Genomic DNA, 22,054 nt, shown 5'->3' with positions numbered 1-22,054 from the left:
TGCTTGGCTCCAAAATGATGGTTGTGAAACAGTTTGGCAGAACTGAATGTGTAAGGGCTTGAGTGCGGTTAGCCCGTTTAAAAAGATACTTGTTGAGCTGCTGAAAGCAAAACCTTTCCTGAGTACTCTTCTAAAAAAAGATGGTGTTAGGTCAACTTGGTTTTGAATGTTGTCATGTTCCTACAACAGCTCGCAGTGACGAGAATCTTCCTTCAGTGCCTCTTGGCCTCAGTCGGTCAGCAAGCTCTATGCTCCCACATGCTCACCCTTGCATCCTCTTCCCCCACTCCTTCCCTCCTTCCCTCCTTCCTCCCTCCCCCTCACTCCCCTTCCCCCTCCCTCTCTCCTTCCCTCCCTCCCCTTTCCTCCTTCGCCCTCCCTCTCTCCTTCCCTCCCTCTGTTTCTCCCTCCCTCCCTCCCTCCCTCCTTCCCCTTCCTTCCCCCTCCCTCCTTTCCCCTTCCTCCTTCTCCCTCTCTCCCTCTCCCTCCCTCCCCCTTCTTCCCCCTCCCTCCTCCTGCCTCCCTCTCTCTCCCTCCCTTCCTCCCTTCCCTCTCCCTGCCTCTCCCGGCCTCTCTCTAACCCTTTCTCTCCAACCCTCCTTCCCTTACTTCCCTTCTCTTGCCTTTCCTCCTTTTCCCACCATTCCCTTCACCTTCCCATCACTCATGGACTCTCACCCATGAGGGTGCTAGCCAGCCTTTTCCACATGGCACAAATCAGGTCATGACAGAGGTCAATTACTCAATTAGAGAAAAATCAAATTTAGCCCTCTACAATGTTAAATTGGTCAAGCCAAATGTCCCCAGGGGTCTATGGCTGGGCTTGAGGCGGAAGAGCCAGGAACTGCATTCAGGTGTCCAGGAGTCGCAGGAACCCAGGCACTTGAGCTACTACCTACTGCTTTCCAGGATGCATATTGGTAGGAAGGCTGGATGGATTCAAATTTAAGCAATCCAACAGAGGACGTGGCCTGTTAACCACTAGACCCTCTCCTGGGGTCTACTCTGATGCCCACTGGAAATCTATGTAAGTGATGGTGAACCAAATAAACACACACCACTAACCTAACCAGGTGCATTCCTTGTCTATATTCCCCTCATTTGCATACCTAAAATGCTTGGCTGCTATCATGCCCCCTAATGTGAGGAATATGATGTAAATGAAGTGTAAGTGGATTGTAACTAAGATGCCTCACTCACAATCAACATCTTCCTTCTAAAAATGCCGAGTGTGAACACATCACCCGAGGCTCTCTGGCTCTGGAGCAGGTCCTGCAAGCTGGAAGTCCTTTAAGCCATGCTACTTTCACAGTAAAAATCCCTTTGCCTGGAGTGGAAATTCACACCTCCAGGGTGAAAGTGGGTGAAAGTGGGCTGTGTGGTCTGAGGGCGAATCTATGCATATCAAATTAGGAGGCTGGTGGAGAAGCAGCCTGGGCCTGGGGGTTCCGTTGACTTACACGCTGATAGCAAAGCTTCCAGGAGAGGGCATTAGGATCCTTCCAGTCTTCTTACAGGGCACATTTGCTTCTTGAAGGGCAAATGTATTTACGGGGATGTGAGCCGAACCTAAGCCAACACAAACTGCTCCAATTTGCTAAACTACAGAACAAATTGAATCCAAACACACACATTTTTTTTTACGGAGTCACGAAGCACAGCAAACATTGATTTTTTTTCCCCCTTTCAGAAAAGCATGGTTTGCTTTCTTTCCCATCATGTTCTCATTAGTTTTGTTTTTCAGTCTTAAAATTCTCTGTCGTTTCAGCAAACATGACTTTTAGCCAAACTGAATTCTGTAAAAAGTAGCTTGTTTTCTTATAATGAAACTTATACTTATCGTAAGCTCTCATAGTCACCTGGTAAGTTAAAAACTTACGCAAAAACATCCATTAACATGTCATTACAGTCAGTGATCTTTGCAATACTTTTCGGTTTAAACTCAACTGAATAATAACAATCAGACTAAAGAAAATTCCTTTCCCATCCCTTGGTTATTCTGAGCTCTCTCTGTTGGATTCTCCCCTCCCAGGAAGCCGAGCGGGGTTGCTGGACAAGCCAGTGTTGTATTCCAGGCTAAGTGCTTGAGATCCCCTCACTCCACAGACTCCTATGCAAGCCGCACTCTCAGGAATTTAGTTGAGTTGGCAAGTAGTGTCATGTTTCTTTGGGACTTATCAGAGCCAAGTGCTCCAAGCCATGGAAGACTGTCCTCACATCAGGCCCAGTTGGGTGGGCCTGAGAGGCCACCTGGGGGGAATTTGCAAGGAGATGAGTGCACGGAAGAGAACCTGCAGCAGAAAAACATGCAGTGCTATGAATTCCAAGCTGACTTAACTGGACAGCACACATTTTCAAGTGTTTTCAGTACTTCACCATGACCCTTCTCCATTCTGCTTTTAAAAAGCTTATTTTTATTGGAAAGGCAGATTTATAGAGACACAGAGAGAAAGATCTTCTACCCACTGGTTCCCTCCTTTAATGGCTGCAACGGCCAGAGCTGTGCCGATCCAAAGCCAGAAGCCAGGAGACTGTTTGGATCTCTCAGATGGGTGCAGGGTCCCAAGGCTTTGGGCCGTCCTCGAGTGCTTTCCCAGGCCACAGGCAAGGAGCTGGATGGGAAGTGGAGCTGCTGGGACAGGAACTGGCTTCCATATGGGATTCCTGTAGTTGAAGGTGGAGAATTAGCCTGTTTAGTCACAATGCTGGCCCCTCCATTTGCTACTTTCTTAAAAGATTTATTTTATTTTTTATTAGAAAGTCAGATATACAGAGGAGGAAAGACAGAGAGGAAGATCTTCTGTCTGATGAATCACTCCCCAAGTGACAGCAATGGCCAGAGTTGCACTGATCCAAAGCCACCCGGGTCTCGCACGTGGTTGCAGAGACCCAACACTTTGGGCCATCCTTGACTGCTCTCTCAGGACAAAGCAGGAAGCTGCCAGGATTAGAACTGGTGCCCATATAGGATCTCAGCACATGCAAGGGAAGGACTTTAGCTACTAGGCTACCGTACTGTGGGCCCCTTCCATCTGCTTTTAATGATATCCCTTAAGAGATTTTTAAAATCCAGTTCTGTATTAATCATTCAATTTTTCAAGTGCTCAAATGATGGTCATGAAGCCCCTGGTCACTTGATGCCAAAGATATGCACTTCTGAAAGTAGGAAGCCAGAGCGGTGACTGTCCCTCTGAATGTACATTGCGAAGAACTGTGGTTATGCTAAACCAAGTCATTAACTGATTCTACTCGAGAGCTCTCTGCGGCTGGAATATTCTGAGAGGATGCACTTTCTCTGTCTTTCCTCTGCCTTTAGCCCTGTCCGTGTTCTCAGCCCCATTTGCCTCAGCTTTAGCTCCTCTGTGTGCAGCGCACCAACCCCTGCCACTCCCAGGGTGGCTCTTCTCTCCTGGCTAAGCTCCCACTCCTCCTTGGCTTCGCATCCAGCTGTCCTGGTTCCTACAAGAGCCACTTCTTGTTTTCTGTGCTTCTTTCCAAAAACTTGGGCATATTTCTGCTAGCACACTTATAACCTCCTGCTGGAAAAATTAGCCTCGACTCCAGAGGAAGACTTCACTAGCGATATGGACTTGATCTTTATCCTGCTCTGTTTCCACACTGGCTTTCTCTTCTTTGTATCCCTAGGCCTTACTCCTGGCCTGCTACCCAGCAGGTGTCTCATGAATGCTGCTGAGTGGGTAACCTAGAACCATGCAGCAAGAACAAGCTGGGTTGATTCCTCGTTAATCCAAGCCTGCCTGAAGTTTCCAGCTCAAGCATGTCTTTTTATTCTTGGTTTTATATTCCTCACCTGCTTACTTAAGGTGCAGTTTAAGGCTTTCAGCATTAGTAAAAGTTGTAACTAGCAGCTGGTTGAATCTTCATTAATAATTAAATTATTACTTGTTAATAGTGGCTGACAGGTATATGAGGATTCACTCTCCTCTTCATGTAAGGAAATGCTTTAAACATTAGTATTACACACGATAATAAGGTTGGTGAAAAAAATAAAGCAGAGTAAATAGTATTTTAAGTTTCATTGCATTTGCTAGTCACCCTAACAAACCAGGTTCTATTCTTCTCTGTTTCCTTTCATTTGTCATTCCTATGCATAAGTGACTTCTGTAGGTTTTTTATTTTTAAGGCCCTGAGTCCCTTTCGCGAGCTTAAAGAACCATTGATTAAAGTCAGTGTCATACATGTTCCATTTTGAATTCCCTAGCAGAAAGCAAATAGAAGCTCAGCAAAGCTGAAATTTGCCTAAAGTCATAAAGCTGATGGGAAGGCAACACTGGAACTCCTCATCACTGATGCCCACTAGTATTTAACCGTGTGCCAGGAGCCATGCTCAACAGTTCACCTGACTCGGCTCATTTAACCCCAATGCCCAAATCACAGCAATTCTGAAAGCTTACCATGGCTAGTGCGGCCCAAGGTTCCAGAGCTAGAAACGGATAAAGAAAGGAATCCTTTTTTTTTGTTTGTTTTTTTAAAGATCTATTGTATTCGGGCCCGGCGCGGTGGCGCAAGTGGTTAAAGGTCCTCGCCTTGCACGCCCGGGATCCCATATGGGCGCCGGTTCTAATCCCGGCAGCCCCGCTTCCCTTCCAGCTCCCTGCCTGTGGCCTGGGAAAGCAGTCGAGGACAGCCCAAAGCTTTGGGAACCTGCACCCGCGTGGGAGACCCGGAAGAGGCTCCTGGCTTTGGATTGGCATAGCATCGACCGTTGCGCTCACTTGGGGAGTGAATCATCGGACGGAAGATCTTCCTCTCTGTCTCTCCTCTCTCTGTATATCCGCCTTTCCAATGAAAAAATAATAAAAAATAAATCTTTAAAGATCTATTGTATTCATCTGAAAGGCAGAGTTTCAGAGAGAAAGAGAGAGAGAGAGAGGGAGAGAGATCGATCTAGGCCAAAGTCAAGCACTTCTTTTAATTCTCCCATGCGGGTACAGGGACCTAAGACTTGGGCCGTACTTCACTGCTTTCACAGGCGCATTGGCAGAAAGTGGTATCAGAAGTGGAGCAGCCCTCCCCCACCCGCTTCCGGCGGCGGCTCAGTTCTCCCGCCTCCGTCGTCGCCGCCGCTCGTGGTCGTCCCGCCATGGCACTGTCGCGGGGACTTCCTCGGGAGCTGGCCGAGGCCGTGGCCGGGGGCCGGGTGCTGGTGGTGGGTGCGGGCGGCATCGGCTGCGAGCTCCTCAAGAACCTCGTGCTCACCGGCTTCTCCCACATCGACCTGATTGACCTGGACACCATCGATGTCAGCAACCTCAACAGGCAGTTCTTGTTTCAAAAGAAGCATGTTGGAAGATCCAAGGCGCAGCCCCGACTATAATGTGGAGTTTTTTCGACAATTCATATTAGTTATGAATGCTTTAGATAACAGAGCGGCTCGAAATCACGTGAATAGAATGTGTCTGGCAGCGGACGTCCCTCTCATTGAGAGTGGGACTGCTGGTTACCTTGGGCAGGTAACTACTATCAAAAAGGGAGTGACTGAATGCTATGAATGTCATCCAAAACCAACCCAGAGAACTTTTCCTGGCTGTACAATTCGCAACACACCTTCAGAACCTATTCATTGCATCGTTTGGGCAAAGTATTTGTTCAACCAGTTGTTTGGTGAGGAGGATGCTGATCAAGAAGTGTCTCCCGACAGAGCTGACCCGGAAGCCGCCTGGGAACCAACAGAAGCTGAAGCCAGAGCCAGAGCGTCTAATGAAGATGGCGATATTAAACGTATTTCCACTAAGGAATGGGCTAAATCAACTGGATATGACCCAGTTAAACTTTTTACCAAGCTTTTTAAAGATGATATTAGATATCTGTTGACAATGGACAAACTGTGGCGTAAAAGGAAACCTCCGGTTCCGTTGGACTGGGCTGAAGTACAAAGTCAAGGAGAAGAAACCAATGCATCAGATCAACAGAATGAACCCCAGTTGGGTCTGAAAGATCAGCAGGTGCTGGATGTGAAGAGCTACGCAAGCCTCTTTTCCAAGAGCATTGAGACGCTAAGGGTTCACTTAGCAGAGAAAGGCGACGGAGCCGAGCTCATATGGGATAAGGATGACCCGTCTGCAATGGATTTTGTCACTTCTGCTGCAAACCTTAGGATGCATATTTTCAGTATGAATATGAAGAGCAGATTTGATATAAAATCAATGGCCGGGAACATTATTCCTGCTATTGCTACCACTAACGCAGTGATTGCCGGATTGATAGTTTTGGAAGGGTTGAAGATCCTGTCAGGAAAAATAGACCAGTGTAGAACTATTTTTTTGAATAAGCAACCAAACCCCCGAAAGAAGCTCCTTGTGCCTTGTGCCCTGGATCCTCCCAATCCCAATTGTTATGTCTGTGCCAGCAAGCCAGAGGTGACTGTCCGGCTGAATGTCCATAAAGTGACTGTTCTCACCTTACAGGACAAGATAGTGAAAGAAAAGTTCGCAATGGTAGCACCAGACGTCCAAATTGAAGATGGGAAAGGAACGATTCTAATATCTTCAGAAGAGGGAGAAACAGAAGCTAATAATCACAAGAAATTGTCAGAATTTGGAATTAGAAATGGCAGCCGGCTTCAAGCAGATGACTTCCTCCAGGACTACACTCTGTTGATCAACATCCTTCACAGTGAAGACCTAGGAAAGGATGTTGAATTTGAAGTTGTCGGTGATGCCCCAGAAAAAGTGGGGCCCAAGCAGGCCGAGGACGCTACCAAAAGCATAACCAATGGCAGTGACGATGGAGCACAGCCCTCTACCTCCACAGCACAAGAGCAAGATGATGTGCTTATAGTTGATTCAGATGAAGAAAGTCCTTCAAATAATGCTGATGTTGGTGAAGAGCAAAGTCGCAAAAGAAAATCAGATGAGATAGAGAGTGTCAGTGCAAAGCGGCCCCGCACCGAGCAGGCGGAAGAGCTTGAGGACGTGATAGCCTTAGACTGAAGCGCCACCTCCGACAGGACCCTCGGAGAAGCAGGTTACCGGTTACACCCTTTGTTCCAGAGGGGACGGATTGACACCAGTGACTTGGAATTGATTCTGCTCCTTTGAAAGCATTTTGCTAGAACTGTTAGAGCCGTTGCAGTAAGCAGTACTGAAGGTAGGAATAGTTTTCAGACGCTTTGAACAAAGTGTGTGCATCACCAATCATGAGGTGAAACGACACAATGCATGTTGCCTTCTTTCATGTAAATACCTTTAGGTATCATTTAATAGTTTTAAAATGTTGTGGTTTAGTAAAGTTGATACCTGGTTATAAATATTATGCCTTTATTTTTGGCTAGAAGAATAATTATTTTTAGCCTAGATCTAACCATTTTCATACTCTTAACTTACTGAAACAAATTCAAAGAAGTATCAAGTGCTATGCATTGAAATTTGTTTTTAAATGTTAACTGGCACTATGTATATTAATGTAAAAGTATGTTAATTTACTCAAGTTTTCAGTTTGTACTGCTTGATATATCTGCAAGAAGCCAGTTTTTGTGTATTGTTACAGTTTCAGGTTATTTATATTTGATGTTTTGTAAAACTCCAATAACGACTATGCTGTACTTATGGACCAAATAAATGGCATCTGCCTACTTGTTACACTTGAAAAAAAAAAAAAAAAAAGAAGTGGAGCAGCTGGTATTCAGAAAAGGACAGTAGGAGGGTGGTACTGTGGCACAGGAGGGAGGGTAAGCTGTCACTTAGGTGGCCCATCCCCCATAGTGGAGTGTCTTACTTCAGTCCCAGCTGCTTTGCTCCTGATTTGGGTTCCTGCTAATGTGCTGAGAAGGCAGCACACGCTGGCTGAAGGACTGGGGGCCCTTCCCCTCGCCGAGGACACAGATGCTATTCTTTTTTTTTTCTTTTTTTTTAAAATTTATTTTTATTATTTTTTCATTGGAAAGGCGGATATACAGAGAGGAGAGACAGAGAGGAAGATCTTCCGTCCGATGATTCACTCCCCAAGTGAGCGCAACGGTCGATGCTATGCCAATCCAAAGCCAGGAGCCTCTTCCGGGTCTCCCACGCGGGTGCAGGTTCCCAAAGCTTTGGGCCGTCCTCGACTGCTTTCCGGGGCCACAGGCAGGGAGCTGGAAGGGAAGCGGGGCTGCCGGGATTAGAACCGGCGCCCATATGGGATCCCGGGCGTGCAAGGCGAGAACCTTAACCACTTGCGCCACCGCGTCGGGCCCAACAGATGCTATTCTTGCAACTGGCCTCGAACTGGGTGTTATGGGACCTTGGATAGTGAACCAGCAGATGGAAGTTCTCTTCCACTCTCTGCCTCTCCCTCTCTCTGTCATTCTCCCTTGAAAATAAAAATGTCATTTAAAAAATATTTATTTATTTTTATTGCAAAGTTGGATATATAGAGAGAGGAGGAGAGACAGACAGGAGAATTTTCAGTCCAATGATTTACTCCCCAAGTGACTGCAGTGGCTGGTGCTGTGCTGATCTGAAGCCAGGAGCCAGGAGCCTTTTCTGGGTCTCCCTGGTGGGTGCAGGGTCCCAAGGCTTTGGGCCGTTCTTGATTGCTTTCCCAGGCTACAAGCAGTAGTGGGCTTGTGGGCTGCCCATATGGGATCTCAGTGCGTTCAAGACAAGGACTTTAGCCACTAGGCCACCGTGCTGGGCCCAAAATAAGTCATTTTGTCAAACAAGAGACTTTATGCTGCACTAGACTGTAATGAGTTGCTCTGTTTTTCTCTTTTTATATATATTTATTAACCTGCAATATCACAATAATTTATAACTTCTTCCAAGGACGCTGAATCTTCAACAAAGTCATGCCTTTGCTTTCTGATACCATCTTAAGGTGCCAAGTGTTGATTTGGCATTTGATTACGCTCTTGACTTCTAATCTAAGCATCCTTGCATGAAGCGTGAAGTGTGCTTCATGGGTCAAGTCCAAGTGAGCAGGGCTCTAAAAGCCTTCACTGGCTACTCAGGAGATTCGGGGAAGTCTGCCCTCTGGAAGATCAGTCTGATGGAGGGTCGGCCTGATGGGCAAAATGCAGAACTGACTTCCTACTGCTTGCTTCCAGGAAGATGTGCACACAAGCCTACAAGAAGAGTAATAGCAGCAGTTTCATCATGACTACCTAGCAATTGCTTTAATAGGTGCTGGGGTTTTGCTAACTTTCTGCCATTCTTTATCTTGTGTAAACTTCAGGGCAATCCCAAAGTGTTGTTATTTGCATCTGCCCGAAGAGGAGGATCAGAGGTCCAGCGAATGGGCCCACCGCACACAGCACATCAACAGAGGAGCTCCTTCTGAAAGCAGCCTTTTTAAAAGCTCAATATGAATTTATAAAGCTGATTTAAAAAAGATTTATTTATTTTTATTGCAAAGTCAGATATACAGAGAGGAGGAGAGACAGACAGGGAGATCTTCCATCCGATGATTCACTCCCCATGTGGCTGCAATGGCCGGTGCTGTGCTGATCCAGGAGCCAGGAGCCAGGAGCTTCTTCTGGGTCTCTCACACAGGTGCAGGGTCCCAAGGCTTTGGGCCATCCTTGATTTCCTTCTCAGGCCACAAGCAGGGAGCTGGATGGGAGGCAGGGCTGCCGGGATTAGAACTGGCGGCCATACAGGATCCCAGTGTGTTCAAGGCGAGGACCCTAGCTGCAGGCCATTGCGCTTTTGTAAAGTGTTGGCTGTCAAGAAATAGACACAATGTTTTCTTGGCGTCACACTTGTCTCGTGATTTCTGTGACCTGTTGGATGATGGGCTGGAGCTATTAATGTGTCTGTTCCAAAAGATCAAACAGCCTTCTTGGGGTGTGGGGTGGGGATTCTCTTCCTGATTGTAGTGCCAGCTGTTTCATTCCGGACACATAGGAATTTGATCCCAGCTGACAAATGATCATCAACATTTCAGGTCCTGGGGTTCCTATATTGGTCAGAGAAAGACAATGACCCTCTCAAACAGAATATATCCACAGTGTAGACAGTGTGGAAGAAGTTACATGCCAGATGATATCTTGGGCTACAGGCATTCCATATGTTGGCGAGTTCGAATCCTGGCAGCTCTACTTCTCATCTAGCTCTCTGCTGTGTCTAGAATAGCAGCAGAAGGTGGCCAGGTACTTGAGTCCTGGCCACCATGTAGGAGACCCAGACGATCTCAGGCTTCTGCTTCATCCTGGCTCAGCCCTGGACCTTGTGGCTGTGTGAGGAGTGGAACAGCACATGGAAGCTCTTGTTATGTCTCTGTCTCTCTTTCTCTCTGTAACTCTGTCTTTCAAATAAACAACTAAATTTTTGAAAAAAAGAGAGATTTAACTCCAGACCCAAGAATTGTGTTTATAGGGCCCAGCGGCATGGCCTAGCGGCTAAAGTCCTCGTCTTGAATGCACCGGGATCCAAAATGGGCGCCGTTCTAATCCCGGCAGCTCCACTTCCCATCCAGCTCCCTGCTTGTGGCCCGGGAAAGCAGTCGAGGACAGTCCAAAGCCTTGGGACCCTGCACCCGTGTGAGATACCCAGAAGAAGTTCCTGGATCCTGGCTTGGATTGGCATAGCATCGGGCCATTGCGCTCACTTGGGGAGTGAATCATCAGACGGAAGATCTTTCTCTCTGTCTCGCCTCCTCTCTGTATATCTGACTTTCCAATAAATAAATAAATCTTAAAAAAAAAAAAAGAATTGTGTTTATAATGTGATGAAGAAATAGGCTGAACTGAGTTCAAAAACTGACCTGGCAGTGAATTCCTCCACAAGGCTGCAATTCTTCCTGCCGGAGACTGTCCTGGCATTGCAGGGTGCTAGCAGTAGGCATGGACACTACCCATTAGTCATCAACAAACAGCTCACCCCCAGCTGATGGCCATACATCTCCTCCAACACTGCCGAATGTCCCTGGAGGGTGAGGCTGCCCTTGCTGCTGTATGGGCTGATGAGTGCCACGGCAAAGGTATTCTATGGGAGTTCTGGGAAGGGGGACAGGATGCCCAGATCAGTGAAGGCTTCTCTGAGGAAATGGCCCCATAGAAACATTTGTAGAGCAAGCCATGGGGAGTCATTGTCCTGGGTTAAATATGTTATAATGTCATACAAAAGAAAATCCCAAGGCCACACAGCAGAGCCATTTACGACCTCAGTGTTGCTGGAGCATCAAGTGTGTGTTGTGGGGTGCATGGCTGGCTGGGAGACTGCAGTGCAGAAAGGTGTATAACTACAAACTCAATGGATATTGTGAGGGCACAGGTATGCCTTTGGAGGGCTTCTGAGTGATGAGTTGATAGGAACAGACTTCTAGAATGTTCTGACTACATGGGAAGACTTGACTGCACTGGGTTGCTAAGAGGTGGTTCATGTGGTGTTGTTGCTACTGGCTTTACCACCCAGCGGACCCAAGCAGAGGCGAGGACAGGGAGAGTCTGAGCAGTCCTATCCCATCTGGAGGCCAAGGCTCCTCCTGCAGGTGAAATAGGTTTGTCATGTCTGAGAAGGGTTTATTTGAAGAGCTGCTGTGAGGGAGGCTTAATCAGGATTCTGTGATCGGCCCAATCTAGAGGAGGTGGATAAATTTTTCCTAAGGGATATGTTAGCTGGCTCATACCAAAATATAGTAATAAGGAAGCAATGGAAAGCAAGCAGGATGCCACCTGCCTTTTACATTGTTCTGTTCTCACATTCAGTTTCCAGCAGGGCCCAAGTATGAGCATTTACAGAGCGCCTACTGTGATCGCAGAATTGGTTAGGACTCTGGGGTAACAAGAGGCTGGGAATCAAATTGAGCCAGCAACAAACCTGAGGTGAGACAGGAGATGGAGAGTGAAACGAGGCCAAAACATCTCAGAAGAAGAACCTGACTTATTTACCTCGAGTTGCAAAGTTTTTATTAATTTTACCTTCTTTTTAATTTGAAAAGTAGACATGCACACAGAGTTATGGAGAGATTTTCTACCTGCTGTTTCATTCCCCAAATGCCTGAACAGCTAACGTGTGCCAAGTTAAAGCCGGAAGCCTGGAGCTCCATCATGGTTTCCCACACCTGTGGCAGGAACTGAAGCGTTGGAGCCATACCTGCTGCTTCCAGAGGGCACGCTAGCAGAAAGCTGAGATCAAAAGCAGAGGAACCAGAACTTGAATCAGGCCCTCCAAAATGGGATGTGTGTGTCCCAAGTGGTGTGTGTCCAGTGCTGGCCACTTGGCTTCCTCACATTTAGCATGAGGTTAACATGATCAGCCTGACAAATCTTACACATATCAGGTAGAACATGGGAAGGTGTCTACAGTGGTGAGTGTGAGAGCTGGGAAGGTGTCTACCAACACTAAATGTTAAATGATGGAAACTGAATGAGGAATGCTCATTCCATATAGGTTTGATTGGCCTTGAAGAAACTGTGAAGTTCATGAACAAGGACAAAATAAAAATCAAACATTTGGAGAATGACCACTGACAGCACGTGTGTGGGAGCTACACGTGTCTTACGTGTATGTGTGTGTATAACAACTACCATTTCTGAAACTGTGATCAATTTGGAGTGCCTATCAGCTATCATCAGTGCACTATATATGGTTAATAGCCAAGAGTTCACGGGAGTTTCAGTATTACTTTGGGTCTTAGCGTGGTGTGTGTTTCATAGATGCTTGTCACCGTAGCTTTTCTTGAGACCCCATGTTTTGACGCAGTGTCTGCATATGTCTACAGAGTCTAGCAATGGACCGTACTTGATACAGAGAAGTGCTCAGCTCAGAACGCCTCGCCTGGATTCGCTCTTTCTCCTTGTGCTATTTCTCATGGCATCTTTACTCATGCCTGCTTGGAATTGGCTTCTCAATAAAACATTGGCCCCGTGAGCCCATGCTTCAAAGGTCTGCTTTGTGACAAAAGGTGAGATATGAAATCTATGTGTCTGTCATGTTATACCTCTTATCCGCTACCCATTTTTCTGTCTGCCCATCTACCCATATGCATGTTTAAAAGGAAATATATAAAACATTAAGTGTTTTCTCATACTCTGTATTTTCTATTTTAAAAATTTTAATGAATAAAGATGCTGTTTTTTAAAAACGCGATTTCAGTGTACATGTTTCTTTTTTTCCAGAATGAAGAGATGTGATATGTAGATCTAAAATGGTTTTTAAAAAAAGATTTATTTTATTTTTATTGGAACGGCGGATATACAGAGAGGAGAGACAGAGAGGAAGATCTTCTGTTTGATGATTCACTCCCTAGGTGACCACAACGGCTGGAGCTGAGCCAATCCGAAGCCAGGAGCCTCTTCCGGGTCTCCCACGTGGGTGCAGGGTCCCAAAACCTTGGACCATCCTCGGGAGCTGGATGGGAAGCGGGGCTGCTGGGATTAGAACCGGCGCCCATATGGGATCCCAGGCGTGCAAGGCAAGAACCTTAACCACTTGCGCCACTGCGCCGGGCCCATAAAATGTTTTATTTTTTTAAGGAAATAATTTTGTACTAGCTAACTTTATTTAAATGGTCTGCACTCAAATTCTGTAATTATACAATACTTTCCCCTCATTTTAATTTACATTTTAAAAATTTGTATTTTATTTTTGATAATTTTACATATTTGATTAGGGTGCTAAGGGTGCTGTTATTGCATCCCGACCTGGCATGACCTATGCACCATTCTGGCTCTCAGATTTACCAACGGGTGATATGAACTGGCCCAGCCTGGCTTACCCCAGACCTGATCCAAAGGTAAGTCCATGAGTGCCATAACCTGACCTGGTCTAGGCAGCTCCCTGTCATGGTCCTTGAGCTCACCTGCAGCAACTGTGTCCTGACAGACGAGTTCCCCAGGCTCCTCCACCATAACCTCTCCCAACACCAGATCTCACGCACACAGGTGGGTCCATGGACCGGCCCTACTCAGTCCATCTCCTGTCCTAGCAGGATCAGTAGACTTTCTTGACTGGCACTCACCCATTCCATTTCTTCCTGTTGAGTGCTATAGCCAAGTCAAGCCTGGTCCATACCCAGACAAAGCTCATGCTTTCCATGTATAATAAAACTCAACAGGGATCTGGCCTAGCCTATCCTACACTCACTTTGGTTCTCACAAGCATCAATGGGTGCTGGAGTCTAGCCTAGTCTGGCATACCCTAGACCCAGTCCATAGCCATGCCAAGGGACACTGCGGCAATGTCTAGACCATACCGTAGTCCCCCCTCTGGCCCCCACGCTAACTAGTGGGAACCACAACCCAGTTGGGGTGTCCCCTCAGCTTCCCAACAAGGCCTGTTCCCAGCCACAGATCTCATGCATGCCAGCGGGTTGCTCTAACCCAGCTTGGCAGAGCCCCTCACCTATCTTGGCCTTTGCCTTGGGATGCAAGTGCTGCAACCTGGCCTTGCTCAGTCTGCTCCTATCCTTGACTCATGTAAACCAGTAGGTGTGACAGCCCAGCCCTGCATGACCTGCACTCCATCCTGGTTTCTGCATTTGCTAGTGGCTATGGCTTGTTCAGCCCTGCCCCACTCCACCCCTTTCCAAAACCAACCCACACACTTGCTACCCTGCCCAGCCTGTCCGACACACCCAGTCCTGGACCACGTGCTCACAAGTGGGAGCCATGACTCACCAGGGGAATTGCCCAAGTTCCCCCACTCAGGCCACTTCCAGACCCAGATTTCATGCATGCCAAAGGGTGCCAGTCCCTTAGCTGGCATGTCCTGCCCCATCCATCCTGGCCTTTGCACGAGCTAATGGATGCTCTGGCCCAGCCCACATCACACCCTGTTTTAGGGCACTCAAGCCAGTGCTGCAGCCTGGACCAGCCCTGCTTTTTCCCAGCCCCAGTACCAGTGAGTGTTGGTGAGTTCCATGATCACTCCTAGCTCAGCCCATCTCCATCCCAACTCTTAAGCTATCCAGTGGGACTTATAATTCCATAGGAATGGGTCCATCTATCCCTCACAGAATCTACCCCTGGACCTGGTTCTCTTGTGTATTGGTTGGTGTCATGCTCAGCCTAATGTGACCTGTCTACTATTCCAACACTCACTGTCAGGTACTGGGATCTAGCGTGTCAGGCAGGACCCCAGCCCTAGCTTTTGTGTGGGCTGGCATGTGGTGGTCAGTATTGCTCCATGTAAACAAGCCCAGCTCAAAACTCCCATGTGGGCTGGTGCATTGGTCTGACTCTTCAAAGTCTTCTGGCCTCTCCCCTTTAACCACCGGGTCTCAATTCTTTTGGTTACGGGCAAGTACAGTGGACTTGCTGTTGGGAGTCCTTCTGAAGATATTGCTCACTTACATGGGTGGTGGCCTTTTCCCAGGATGTACCTCAGCAGTTATTCCTCTTCTGGGCATGAATCCACAGGTCATTACCACCCCTTACCTGTGTGACCCCCTAATTTCCCTGCAAATCCACAACCTCAAGTCCCCAGAGCCCCCAGCGGGTGGCCTGAGGGTTGTATTCATGCCCTCCCCCTCCCCTTCCATGCTGCCGGGGGGCTTACCCGGGCAGCCACCAGATCTAATTTGTCTTTAATAATTTCTTTTCTTGGGACTTTAGGAATAGCTTCATATGTTTTTGAAACCTACTGTTTTATGCTCCCATCATTTTAGTTTTATTTTGCTTGGGATTAAATAAATTAATTAGTGTTGATTTTCCTATGTTGAAACTGCAGTCAATTAGAAATTACAAAAGTGCAGTGAACATGTTGAATGTATTCATACATTTCAATTGTTCTATGATTTAATTTGATTTTTAGAGATAATCTTGGTACTTACAACACCTTAGAATTGAAAAAAAAAACACTCGTCCAACAATGTTTTATTCCAAGACTTACTCCAAGCTAAAATCCATTCACAAACATCTCTTTGAACGAAAGGCAAACATGTGATCAACCAATGAATTCTAAGTCCAACAGCATTCTGTCACTATCTGTTCTCCAGAGACCGATGCGATCAAGGCTATCAAATTAAAAGCCATCTTGAGTGTGCCACTTCTGACTTCGGCATACCAGTGTTCGCTCTTGTGGAGGGACTCACACCCCTGTGACGAGATGATCTTCAGATAGCCCATGTCCTGGATGAGAAAACTGAGGCTTTGAGACCATTCATGTCCTCTGAGCAGACCACTCTGCCTGGACAAGCATGGTGGACCAAGTGGGTAGTTCTTACACTTCAAAAACATAGAAGAAACCAAGTTAGTTACTCTCACAGCTCATCTCTTCAGATATGTGAGAAACGCATTAGAGAAGACCTAAAACATGTTCAAAGGAGATTAAATCCATTACACTAAGAACTTTAGAATGATATTATAGCTTGTTCTCATCTTAGTTGTGATAGAGGTATAGTGAGAGAGATTAACATCCAATTTTGGACTTATTCTTGAATATCCAGCTGAGTAGTCATTTCTTTTTTTGTGTTCCCTCCAGCCCTACCCAGCTGTGCTTGGAAATAAGGGACCACCAACTGGAGACCATTATACTCAGTGAAATAAGCTGGTTTCAAAAAGACAAATATCATATGTTCTCTCTGATACAAGGCAACCTTCATGAAGAATACAAAACAAATAGATATATAGGTGAACAAGTATGTATTTTTATGTTCGTAAGTGGATCGTATAATGGAGACTAGCATACCAGGAAGTGTAGATACATGGCAGTTGCAGAATACACTCCAAGTAAAAGAAGGACTTTTAGTAAAACAGTTAAATATTCCTTGACAATATGATACTAGATTTTCTACTTTTGCCTATACCCACAATGCCATGTTGCACTTAAATGGATGTTAAACCTTTAACTGCTACTAAAGAACTTACACTGTAATAAGGGAAAATGGTGGAAGGGCAAAGGAGAGGGAAGTGTAGGCGGGTGGAATCCTTATGCCTGCAAATGTATATCATGGAAAATAATGATAACATTAAAACTGTAAAAGAAGGGACCATGTCTCAGCCATAGTTCTGATATGATGTAGTAGTCGTCAGCTTTTTACCACCCCTACAAAATACCTTAGAGAAGCCAATGTTGTGGGGGTTTTTTGCATTTTAAAGATTTATCTATTTTTATTGGAAAATCAGATCTACAGAGAGGAGGAGAGACAGAAAGATCTTCCATCGACTGATTCACTCCCCAAATGGCTGCAATGGCTGGAGCTGAGCCAGTCCAAAGCCAGGAGGAACCAGGAGCCTCCTCCGGGTCTCCCACACAGGTGCAGGGTCCCAAGGCTTTGGGCCATTTTCAACTGCTTTCCCAGGCCACAAGCAGGGAGTTGATGGGAGGTGGGGCCGCTGGGATTAGAACCAGTACCCATATGGGATCCTGGTGTAAACCCACCAGGTGAGAACTTTAGCTGCTAGGCTGCCACACTGGACCCCAGAGAAACTAATAATGTAAAGGGAAAATAAATATTTATGTTGTGGTTTTATAAGATGAAGTACAAGGTCTAACAGTCCCATCAGTTTGACCTCTGTTGAAAGTGGCAATGATGGGACCTAGTGCGATAGCCTAGTAGCTAAAGTCCTTACCTTGTATGTAGGAGGATTCCATATGGGCGGGTGCCGGTTTGTATCCCGGCTGCTCAACTTCCCATCCAGCTCCCTGCTTGTGACCTGCGAGGGCAGTTGGGGGTGGCCCAAAGCCTTGGGACCCTGCACCTGTGTGGGATACCCAGAAGAAGCTCCTGGCTTTGGATCAGCTCAGCTCCAGCCATTGCGGCCTCTTGGTGAGTGAAACAGTGGATGGAAAATCTTTCTTTCTGTCTCTCCTCCTCTCTGTATATCTGACTTTCCAACAAAAATAAATACATCTTTTTTTCCAAGGTGGTAGTGATGCAGCATGCAGCATGGGCTGAGGCCACATGACCACATGACCGGCTGGGAAGAGGAAGTAGAAATGAAAACTAAACTCAGCTCTTTCTAACACTGTTTCATGAGAACCAGCGCTGGCATGCAATGAAGACCTCCCAACTTCTCACTGCACCATTCCTGCCGCTGTAATTGGACCCAGGTCTCCATCCTTTTTTCATGGTGAACTTACAGCTTTGGGGCTTAACTGTGTGAATCTTTGAGCCAAACTCAGCTTTAATCATAGCACACACTAAATCCCCACTCTGAAGGCTCCCAGCCTGCACTGTGCAGTCACACTGACTAGGCCTGAATTCTAGGCTTGACTACAGGCAAGCAAGTTGATTTTATATAAATAGCGTAACTTCTTCATGGCTTTATCTCCTCATCTGTAAAATGGAAATCATTTAAATACTCATCCTGCATGGGAAGTGCCCAGTACGAAGACTTTCACATGGTAAAGACCCATTATGGGGCAGGCATCTGGTGCAGCAGTTAAAATGTTGCATCCCTCAGCAAAGGGCCTGAGTTGCTGTCTGGTTCCACTTTCTACTCCAATTTCTTGCTAATGTGAACCCTGGGAGGTGGCAAGTGATGCTCCAAGCAGTTGAGCACTTGCCACCTGCGTGGGAGACTGGGATTAAATTCTGGACCCCTATCATAAGCCTGGACAGCCACAGATGAGTATCTGAGGAGTGAACCAGCAGGTGGAAGATTCCTCTCTATGTATCTCTGCCATTCAAATAAATAAAAAGGTAATTTAAAGATCCAATAAATGTTGATTTGTTGGTAGTGCTCAGAATATATTTATTTGAAAAAAATGTATCCAGGGAGAAGAGATGATTGCCAGAGATAGATTGTCAGTAATTTCTCGAACTATCCCAGCTCCTGTTGTTACTCCTGTTTGAGAGTCCCAAGCACCATTGGTCTTATTCTTGGAATGAAAAAGAACTAATTTTCAGCAGCAGAACTTGGCTGTGTGAGATTTGCATGCACTGTACAGTCTGTCATGGCTTAGTGACAGGGATGCATCCTGGGAAATGTGCTGTCCAGTCCTTTCATCACCATGCAAACAAACATCAGAGCATCCTTACACAACTGGGATGACTACAAAGTCCCTAGAGTGTACGATCTTACAGGACCAGTCACACCCAGGGCCCACCACAGGGCATGATAAGGCACGGTATGCTCTAAAAATTTGACATACAAATTCAGTCACATTGCATCCCTCCCTCCTCCATTCACCCACTCACTGACAAGGAGAACATTTGGGTGCCCTATTGAAAGGATGACCCCAACCTCCACCTTTGTCCAAGACTCCCTGGGGCATGCTCAGAAGAAAGAAGTTGAACATTTTAGATACCAAGTGGCGAGAGTACATCCATCACCTGTACCTCCCACTGGGGCCCAGTCATGGGGGTGGACTTGCAGATTCCCTGGCCCACTGTGAGCTCCCCAGACAGGGGAGGTCAGGCCATAGAAGCAGCATGGTTTCTCAGGGCTGTGTCCCAGCAAGTCTACTTCCTGCTTCCTTGACCACATCAGCCCTGATCACACCCCACCAGGCCTTTCCCGAGAACCTGGGTCATGAGCCTGTCCTTCCTTCTGCCCTTAATCACTGGCTATTTTTAGGATATTTTTCCTAAACAAATGCTACCTCCTGAGCTGCGTTAGTTTGCCAGGACTGCCAGAACAAAGTACCAGGCTAGTGAAACTCAAAACAACAGAAATGGGGACTGGAGGTCTGAGTCTCAGCTACCTACTAATTTTTAGGTGGCCTTCCTTAATTCCTATCTTCCTGTGGCCTAGTCTCTAAACGCAGTCACATTCTAGGGTGCTGGGATAGGGGTTAGCATTTCAGCTTATGTAGGCAGTGGGTGGGAGCAACACGGTTTAGCCATCTGTAGTGATCAACCTTGCTTACTTAGGGTATATATATTAATTTATTTTAAGGAAGAGAGGCTCATTTGTAGTCTTCACAGGACTGAGTGCCCCATGCTTACCTGCATAAGGTGGCTCTTCAGGGGGTAGTTAAGCATTTACAGTGCTCCTACTAATTCCAGGGTCTTCCACAAACTAGGCGAACCCAGAGTTCCTTGGGGTCAGGACACCACAAAGATCCAGACACTCTGGTCCTCACCCCATCACTAAATCTCCTCTTACAGGCATGATGTAAAATCCTCTGGTCTGGAAGCTTCCATGTATCTGGGCTGCTTCTGCTACTTTCTCACAAATACACAACTGGCTGAAGTTTGGGACATGCATGAATGACATCATTGTATGACCTTCAGTTGGGCCACTTCACTTTGTCGCTAGCGGTCAGCTCGTTTGCACTCTCCAGTTGTCCAGTTGGGTTCTGGGAGCTGTGCAGGTGGACTGCTGTTGCTGTGGCCTGCTTTTGTTTCCCACTTTGTCCCTTTTGAGAGATGGGCTTGTTAATCACCCAGCTCAAGCATGATACCCAAGAAAAGCAGAGAGGGTAAAATTATACGCAGCCGCCCTGTGACCTGCCTGCACAGAGCAGGTCAATAAAACTCAGGCAGAATGACAGTGACAGCTGCCTTGTAACATTCAGAGGGAATCGAGCAGTTCTGTTCAGCAGCGTCAGGAGCAAGGATATCATTACAGCCCGGCTGCTCAGAAAGAAGCCACTGCAGCCCACCCCCAGGGGCAGGCACAACTCCCGCAGCAACCCAGGGACACCAAAAGGCCTGAACAAGAAGCCTCTCCATCAGCATTCTCCACGCCGGGTCCCAGTGGCTGCAATTGTGTTCTCACTGTGCACCTGCTCCCTGCCTGACACAGTCCAGGGCAGGACAAACTCACAGTGTTGGAAGTGACAACAGAGCAAGCAGAAAGAAGGCTGCAATGGGGGCCAGGCAGTCAAGGACCAATTCCAAGGACAAGGACCCCAAGGGGATGCTGATCCTCAGGAGGGGACAGAAGTTTGCTCCGTGGGATGACGCTCTGCTTTTGGGAAGGGACCCACGGTCACTGCTGAAGCGGGGCATGCGCCACGTCAGCTTCAGCTTGGTCACAAAAGGAATGACGGACATCCCAGACTTTCTGTGGGGCCTGTCCGAGGTCCAGAAACTCAATCTGTCACACAATCAGCTCCGGGTTCTCCCTCCCGAGGTGGGGAGACTGACACGGATTGTGGTCTTGAACCTGTGCGGGAATCGCCTCAAGAGTCTGCCCAGGGAAATCAGCCTCCTCCACAGTCTCAAGGTGTTGTTTGTGAACATGAACTGCCTGAGCGAGGTGCCGGCAGAGCTGAGTCAGTGCAGGAACCTGGAAGTGCTGAGCTTGTCGCACAACTGCCTGTCCCAGCTTCCCGCCAGCTTTGCCGACCTCTCCCGTTTGAAGAAACTGAACCTCAGCAACAACTACTTTGCACACATCCCTGTGTGTGTGTTCTCGCTGAAGGAACTGGATTTCTTGCACGTGGGCTCCAATCGCCTGGAGAACATCGCGGAGAGCATCCAGTGTCTGGCCAGCCTGCAGATCTTCATCGCTGAGAGCAACAATATTCACTCCTTCCCAAGGTCACTCTGCCTCGTCTCTAGCCTGGAGATGCTGAACTTAAACAACAATGACATCCAGACCCTCCCAGATGAGCTCTACCTGCTGGGTAGACTGGCAAGGATCGCGTGGAATCCTATGGACAAGGGACTGCACATCTCCCACAACCCTTTGTCCAAGCCACTGCCGGAGCTAGTGGAGGGAGGCCTGGACATGCTCTTCAGTTACCTAAAGGACAAAAAGCACCACTGATGCGGGTGCCAGGGGCATGGAGGACAAGAGGCAGGTCATCTGTCACCCTGGCTACTTCTTTCATGTAAACTGCCTACCCTTCCTCTTAGTAAGTCAACGCTTTTGCTACTAGTTGCTAAATAGTTGCTCAATTTTTCCTGGGGAGGCATTTGTTTTTCAGGCTCTATGTTTTTAAGAACCTCTGGATTACTGTATTCATCCCATCCAAAAATTAATGGGAACAAGCTTTTGGTTTTTCTCCCAAGAGAACAAACTGTTCTGAGAAATATGGAGATGCTGCTTTTGGAATTGTGGACAGTAGGTCTGCATCGAAGAGGCAAATCAGTGTGCCATGGATGGCACGGGGCATTGGAACCATCTGCACTTAGGTGGCACCAGCAACACATGCTATTGTGTTATACTCAACCAACCATTACTTGGGACCAAATGGCAAGCTGGAGCCATGCTCCATTGCCAAAGACCAAAAATGGGCAGAGCTTTTCCCCTTGGAGTTCTGGGGTGGGGAAT

General features: G+C 47.1%; 2 protein-coding genes across 2 annotated transcripts; both read left to right on the top strand.

Moving 5' to 3' along the window:
- The first annotated feature begins 5,073 nt into the window (after positions 1-5,073).
- Positions 5,074-7,601, top strand: LOC121149908 (SUMO-activating enzyme subunit 2-like). The gene is given in 2 exon segments (XM_040970581.1): positions 5,074-5,325; positions 5,327-7,601. Coding segments are annotated over 2 exon segments (1,848 nt in total). The 5' UTR covers positions 5,074-5,104; the 3' UTR covers positions 6,954-7,601.
- Positions 7,602-20,626: 13,025 nt separating this feature from the next.
- Positions 20,627-21,547, top strand: LRRC30 (leucine rich repeat containing 30). Its single transcript, XM_040970604.1, has one exon. The coding sequence runs from the start codon at positions 20,642-20,644 to the stop codon at positions 21,545-21,547; it is 906 nt and encodes a 301-aa protein (XP_040826538.1). The 5' UTR covers positions 20,627-20,641.
- The last annotated feature ends 507 nt before the right edge of the window (positions 21,548-22,054 follow it).

This window comes from Ochotona curzoniae, unplaced genomic scaffold (assembly GCF_017591425.1).
Source record: "Ochotona curzoniae isolate NIBS_2020 unplaced genomic scaffold, NIBS_Ocur_1.0 scaffold_4812, whole genome shotgun sequence".
Classification (NCBI taxonomy): domain Eukaryota; kingdom Metazoa; phylum Chordata; class Mammalia; order Lagomorpha; family Ochotonidae; genus Ochotona; species Ochotona curzoniae.
Note: the sequence above shows the minus strand (reverse complement) of the source record. Positions and strands in the feature narration are given on the sequence as shown.

Coding starts and splice junctions, on each gene's coding strand:
- LRRC30 (XM_040970604.1), top strand. CDS start 20,642: ATGGGGGCCAGGCAGTCAAGGACCAATTCCAAGGACAAGGACCCCAAG.